Source organism: Parambassis ranga, chromosome 16 (assembly GCF_900634625.1).
Source record: "Parambassis ranga chromosome 16, fParRan2.1, whole genome shotgun sequence".
NCBI classification, from domain to species: domain Eukaryota; kingdom Metazoa; phylum Chordata; class Actinopteri; family Ambassidae; genus Parambassis; species Parambassis ranga.
This window is the reverse complement of record NC_041036.1, coordinates 21597839-21605228: the sequence shown is the minus strand read 5'-3', so window position 1 is coordinate 21605228 and position 7390 is coordinate 21597839. Positions and strand designations below refer to the sequence as shown.

The 7390-nt window shown below is 41.2% G+C and overlaps 1 protein-coding gene across 4 annotated transcripts in view; it reads right to left on the bottom strand.

Annotated features, from left to right (window-relative positions):
- Positions 1–534: 534 nt before the first annotated feature.
- Positions 535–7390, bottom strand: part of satb1b (SATB homeobox 1b) — a 49334-nt gene continuing 42478 nt past the window's right edge. For 3 of the 4 annotated variants that reach the window (XM_028425603.1, XM_028425604.1, XM_028425605.1), the window contains exons 12-13: positions 4696–4902; positions 535–2721 (exon numbers count right to left, since the gene is read on the bottom strand). In XM_028425603.1, the coding sequence (XP_028281404.1) occupies positions 2098–2721; positions 4696–4902 (831 nt within the window). In that variant the 3' untranslated portion in view covers positions 535–2097. The remainder of the gene's footprint in view (positions 2722–4695; positions 4903–7390) is intronic. The other variant, XM_028425602.1, reaches the window with a different exon arrangement.

Below are 7390 nucleotides of genomic sequence, written 5' to 3'. Positions count from 1 at the left end.
GCCTCCACCTCTGTTTGTCAGCGAGTAAGCCATTTGTAATGTCAAAAAAAAAATAAATCAAGAAATAATGAAGCTTAACGGTGCCTCGGCACTTTCTCCCTCTGATTCTGATCATCACCTCTGACGATCCTCCCTCTAAATACACATTACACAAGGACTTTTTTTTAAAGAGCAGAACATGAAAGGGGAGAACACAGACAGACTGGCACATTTCTCAGGGTGTTGGCAGGTGAGAGTAATTTCCTAAAAGGTGCAGACACCTGGCCTCACCCGAGGATCACAGCAGGTCAGGACACCTGTGCCGTCGTCTGACTTCACTTCCTGCTTTCATTAATACAGCTGTTCACACCTAAGATTGTATTTATTTCACAGGTGTTTCAGAAACACTCCGCAGGTGAGAGGGAGAGGCATGACAGAAGTCGATGTGCACAGTGATCTCTTGCACAAACTTCAAATATATTTACAATAATAAACAATCAATGATTCATAGAATGTGATATTTACAGTTATTACAAAGAACATGTGACTGCAGCCTGATGAGCCAGTGAATGGAGTGATTTCACATTTTGTTTTGCAGAGGACCACACATACACTCTGCTGTCAAAGAGTCTGGTCAAGTTAATGCCAAGGAATTCTGTGGTACAATACAAACAGTTTAATTGTGTAATTAACAATCAATAACCACTTCTAGTTAGAACATTTCTGCAGAGGAACCGAGAAACACTTATAAAACAGTCAGTCGTAACAAAATAACTGGTGTTCTCATCCAAATAAACTCATAAAAAAGGAACATTTTTATACAGAATATTTATACAGGAGTAGCTTTTTGAATTGGATTGTTAACCAAAGGAAGACACATCGCAGACATCGATTTTCACACAGATTGCATATGTTTTTCTTTCTAAGGTGTTCTATAGGTTAGTCATTTTACCTAAGCTTATTTGCATGATAGTAAAAATTGCATACAACATTAATTGTGAAGCTTGTAGCATGAGTTGCTCAACATACAGCACTTTTTATAGGCAACTTTTAAAGCACATTTCTCCATTTAAAACGTTTAAGACACTTTTTGTTTTACTGCCCATCGAAATTACATTTATAAATAGAAAAAAAAAGATTGGTGGAATTCAAAATAAAAAAAGCGCTACAGAACATAAACCTTTTTTTCTTTAAAAAAAGTAATTACATCAGAAACACTGCATGAACTTCAAATAAATAATGTTGGACAACATAATAAACATTGTGTAATTCACATTTCTAACTGTGTGGTAAAGTTACAGTGTCAAAGGTTTTGCAAAATAATCTAACTTCGGCAGTGCCGTATAATACAAGGCATTTGTTGGCATAGTTTCTGTATTTTTTTTACAGTTACAATATAATGTCTATGTTTATATATATATATATATATATGTATATATATATAGATATTTATAATTCTTCCCTAGCAAATAATACGTAAAGACTGAGCTATTCTCGGAGACACACCTGGGCTGGGTGATCGCGTTCCAGAGTTTGGAGAGATCCATAATCACATTATGCGCTTTTTAAAAGAATAGCTAATCTGCCAGCAGGCTCCAGACTTGATACCTCATAATTAAGGCCTTGTCAACCACTTGGTCCTTGATTTCATTTGCTGTTTTTTTTTTTTTCTTTTTAAAAAAATCCAGTTAAACATCACATACGTAAACACTTATCAAAGTCCTAGCAAACTCCAGGGGAACTTTTTTTTTCTTTTTTAAATATAATCAGTAGCTGAAAAAGTAAGTCAGTGTAAAACAGACATAGAGTGCAGTCAGCAAATATCCACAGCAACATATTTAGAATAACTTTTTTGTGCATTTAAACGATGCATCAGTCTTTACAGTGAATAATACAAGTTTTACAAAATCCAAAAAGTTGTTGTGTTACAGAGTCCACTGTGAGCACTCACTGCACACAGCTTGTCAGTCTGGTATATATAAACACTCCTCATACAGTCCACACGCTGATTGAAAACACTACTTCTCTGTGTTAGCAGTGCTGTGGTTGTGTGTCGGTCAGAGTGTTACATTTAGCACAGTCATTAGTCTGTGTGCACGCACAGGGAAACTCTCGGTCCTACTCCTTGCCCTCGTGCTCTGACTCTGACTGAACCTCGGTGCCTCGGCCCAGCTGCTCCTCGATCTTGACGGAGAAGATGGTGCTGTTGGTCTGCGTGCTCTCATCCAGCTCTTTCAGCAGTTCGCCACTCTCCCTGAAGTCCGTCAGCTCCTCCTCGAATGCTGGGCTGCTGCCGCTGCTGCCACTGCTGCTGCTGGTGTTGGTGTTAGTGGTGGCTGCGTTGCTGTTGTTGCTGAACTCCTTGGGTGCCTTGGCAGGGTGATTGACATAGAAGCGCTGGTTCTGGAAGAACTTAATGATTGTAAGCTTGGGCAGGTCCAGCTGGGCTGATAGGGTGTGGATGGCTTCCTCGTCTGGGTACAGGCCCACATCCTGAATGAAGCTCTGCAGGATGCCCAGGGCCTCCAGAGAGATCTTCCCTCCACCAGTGCGGGACTTGACACTCCCTCCGCGGTTGCCATCGTCCTCAGTCTCAGCTGGAGAGGCGGTGGAGGGCTGGCGTGGTGGCAAACGAGGGCCGGGGATGGGCTGCTGCTGCTGCAAGGGCTGCTGGGACAGAAGGGGTTGGGAAGGGTGGAGGGACATTGAGGGCTGGTGCTGTTGTGTCTGAGCTGCCTGAGCCTGAAGTGGGGGAAAAGAGAAAGGAGATGGGGATGTTATCAGTGAACACTGATCAGCGCCTTAATAAGGCCTTTCATTAAAATCAATTGAGTTGTGAGGGAAAATGGGCCTGCTGCGCAGAGAACAGCTACTTGGTTGGAAGAATTTTCTATGTAATATCTTACTGAATGTAATCAGTTCTGTAGATATGATTTTTTTGGTGCTGAGAGATTGTGCATGACATTGTGGGATAGAGTAGAGGCAACACTTTCACTCACAGACACACACAAAATTATTCCCACACACAGTGGGAACTCACAGGGAAACTGCCCTCTCTATTATATCCTCTGCTGCTTATCAGGCTCTATTGCCCGGCAGTGATAAACAAGCTCCCTGTGCACAAACCCTTGTTGCGATGGTCTAGCTGATTTGCTGCAGTGTGAGAATGCTATCGATGGCTTTCACTCTGCCGTCAGAGTCCCGTTAGTGTAAACACATGACACATTACTCGTAAAATGTCTCATTGTGTGGTTAGAGAGGGAGTGAGTGGGCAACTCGTGGTCCCTATTGACCCACCAAAATGGGTGCTCTTTTATTTTCAATTGTGAGTCAGACACTGTAGATAGGTGTTTCATAATGAAGTTTGTGCAAAACAGCACTTCGCAAGGACTGTGCCTGCCAGCTGCATAAATGCACCCAAAGATGTGATTTTACTGCACCAATATATGGAGCTATGATAGTTCTTGTTGAGCAAATGTGAGCTAATTTGGCTAATGCTTCACGTTAGATGGCCTGGCACAAAAAATATTTAAGTACTAGTCCGTAATGGACAATGTAAGACTGCAGCATTAAATCGAGAATAATCCTATTTTTTTCAATCTGCGGCCATTTCTGTTTGCATGCAAAGTAAAATTCCCTCATTCCATATCTGCTGCTGAAACTGATTTGTAAAAGAAATCCTATTACCTTATTTATATCCAGTAAATGACAGTCTTTGTGAAACACTGGCCATGTATCCAAGTAACCAAATCACTAATCAACCACTCAGCTGTGGCTCAGACTTTTAATAGAAGTATTATTGTACTTCATTAAGATATTTCGACCGTTAACCGAGCCTGTGTGTTATTTTCTATTCATGTGCCAGATGTCTCTTATAAAGCAGCTCTGTTAAAATAAGTTCAGCCTAATGATATCTTTGAAAACTGCCTTGCGTTGAAAAGTAGGAACTTTGAAGTGTTGCTGTGTTTCTAATTTACAAGTGTTCATAAAAGAAAGTTTATTCAAATTCCTGGAAAATTAGTTAATAAAAGAAAGGGGAAACAAGTTTTTTTTAAAAAAAATATGTTTGACACAGACCAATAGAAAAGAAAACAAGCACTGTGAGCAGTTTTATCAGGTTGCTCAAATGCATCCCGATTCTTCAACATTGATTTTTTTTCCCTTACTATATATAATTACTCTGAATGTTACAACCTAGCTGCTGGTTTAAAACTGTTATTTTATGTGCTAAATTTACATTGTTCATTAAGCCTGAAATTACAAATGCAGGACAGAACGTGATGTCCTGATGCATGGTTCCTTCAGAAAATGACCCAGCTTAAAAAAAATAATTATTAGTATTTTATTCAGTATGTCTCAATTAAAAATTAAGTTCAAACAAGACTACAAAAAGAAAATTCTGCAGGGTGATTTATAGAGGCTGTAAAAATGCACTCTGTGTTTACTGTATCATATTTAAATTCTCTCCACTGGTATCCAAGATTGTGGCGTTAGTAATAATGAACCCACATTGACAGGATTCCAAAATTCTGAGGGTTAGAAATGTAACATATTAAATTACCTTATTTACAGGGAACGTGTACATATTTTGTTTTTATTTATTTGGTTTGTTTTAGAAACATCTGCATTATGTCTACATCTTTAAAGCATTTGTGGTTGAAACTGACACGCACACACACACACACACACACACCTGAAAAATCCCATCGCACTCACCTGCAGTTGTTCGGTGGAAATGTGCATCAGGTGCGACGGCCGCTCATTGTGGTGCTGCTGCCCGGCGCTGCTCTCCTGTTCGTAGATGGCATCACGTTCAGCTTGGGAGAGGCTCAGGAAGCGTCGGATCATAGAGAGATTCTCCCAGAGCGTCCGGTTCTCTGGCGATGGATCCTCCTTCCAACGCAGCAGCTCACACAGCCAGCCCTGAAAGCAGAGATAGATAAAACTTGGTCTTTACAATTGTACTAAAAAAAAAAAAAAAAAAAAATCATAATAACACCATTTCCAATGTGATTAAAAATCAAATCAACAATACTACTGAACAGAAAAAAACACTTCCCAGCAATATAAATATATAAACTAAAAGTACACCATGACATTCCACCATTGTTTCTCTGTAAATGCACCTGCAGTTTCTGTGTTTTTGTCTACAGCTGAAGATGAAGCTGTGAATTAGCCAAGGTCAAGCAGCACAGCAGGAAGGAACAATTTAACGTGACGAGGAACACACACTCGCATATTGAACAGCACCCTTGGGGAGGAAGAGAGTGACTCCACTGTTTGAAATGCTCCAGCAGAGGGCCATGAAAGACAGAGCTGAGAAACCGTGCGGGACAATTACAATCAAAAAGGCTTTGTTTGATACATCTAACCTTGATTTAAAGACTCAGTGCTGGAGGTGCAGCGCAAAAGCAGTCTGATATACAGTATATATGTATATACTGTTTGACTGCAGGGTATTATACATGTACAGCAAATAAATTAACAAGTAGTAGAGGCATCATATGATCTGATTGTGTTTAAATAAAACTATAAAAATGAGTATGAAGAAACAGCTGATGTAGCACTTTAACATTAATAAAATGAAATAGGAAAAGTTTTGTGATGTTTGTTTTTCTTTTTTAATAATTTATACAGATATATGTTAAAATGATTGATCAGTTGGTACACACCAAGTCAGACTTATTGTTATTAGGTTAAATTACGTTTTTAATTATGAAGACTTCAATTGACGATTGAGGCCGATGTGATGTGATTAATCATTTTGGAGGATATACATCAAATACAAACATCCCACTGTAATAACAATGTGTGTGTTCACTGATCTGACTGAGAACTCATGACTGCACAGATAGAAGGGCTCTATGGGGGTTGAGTGATGTGGTTGGACATGAGGAGTTAAACCTTCAGCATGGGAGTAAAAGTGAAGGGCTGTGAGCGGGAGGAGTAGGTGAGACTGTAGTGAAACAAGAGTGGAAGAGGAGGAGATGGCTTCAGAGCAAGAGCAGAGGGAACAAAACATAAGAAAAGCAGCACAGTGTGAGAGAGTGTGCGTGTTACGGAGGGCTACTCTCTCAGCCGGGTAGTGTGTCCTGGCAGCGCGACAGAGCGGTGCTGTAATCTCCCAGCCAGTGCGCGGCAGCACCTTTCATTTCCACAGGATTACACCATGCTGCTGGTCTGCACACAGACAGACACACACACATAGAGGGCAGAGCCACGCCACCACACTGCATACAGGAGATAACTCAGCAGTTTGGTTGTCCCCAGTTCCAACTCCTCCCATAAGCCACATCAAACCCAGAAGGGGTTTTTGGAGGAAGCCGAGAGGGGGAGAAAGAGAGAGAGACATAAGGAGAGAGAGAGGTGGGGAATGGGGGGGCTGAGTAGAGGGGGCCATAAAGCCTGCGTGCCCACCTTGTTCCTTTGCCACGTTTATTGTTGCGTTTTTAATTTGCATGCAGAGGGATTTGGACGGCGCTCCATTTGGACTGTCTGTGGTTTCAGCTGATTCGGGTAGTGAGGAAGAACACACACACACACACACACGCACACACACCCACACACACACCCACACACACACACCATCTTGTCAAAGCCAGAGAAACAGTACCCCAGCCCAACGAAGGAGTAATCCAACTCAAACACTCCCCAAACCAGCAGGATTAAACCCAAAGTAGCAGAGCCAATCAAACAAAGGCGCGACGTGAACTCCATTTCAATGCCAGGAAGTCCATTTGATGAAATAAGTACAGAGACTTTATTAGCGTGAATGTTTGTATTTGTGACAATTTCAACACTTTCTGAGCTGACACTTAGCTTTCATACAAGCGAGAAGCACAGAATGAATGAATAAGTAATAAATTAGTATTTTTTGTGAGGTAGCAGCAGTTAGCTCTGCCTCCGGCCGGCACTGTGGACAGTGGACAGTCAGCATTTTCCATGGCAGTTTCAAGAGCTTTGTTTGTGTTTGTCTAATTGCATTGCTTCCACAGGGCAGACAGAGGCAGCAAGACAGGAGACAGGGGAGAGGGGGAGAGGGAGAAGTTAGCAGCTCCCTTGTTTGTTGGTAAACTTAAAAGAAAAAAAATGGATAAAGTAAATGTACATGCGTTACATCGGATATAAAAAATACACTTCTTTTCTCCCTTACTGCATCAACAGGGTTGTATGTTTAACATTCCCGCACTCGTGCAATATTACCATACTGTTGCAAATCAGTTTTCCCCTTTATTGTTTAATGTAATTTGTTGAGCCTCTCCACCACAGCTGACAAGCACCAACTGCTCTTGATTGGATCATGGAACTTGCTGCCCCTGCTGCTAAAGTGTTCCAGTGCAGTCCAGAAAACAAAAATCTAAGGGCTCTTCAATCCAGTGTACTCTGTGTTTTGTTGAAGATCATTAAGGGC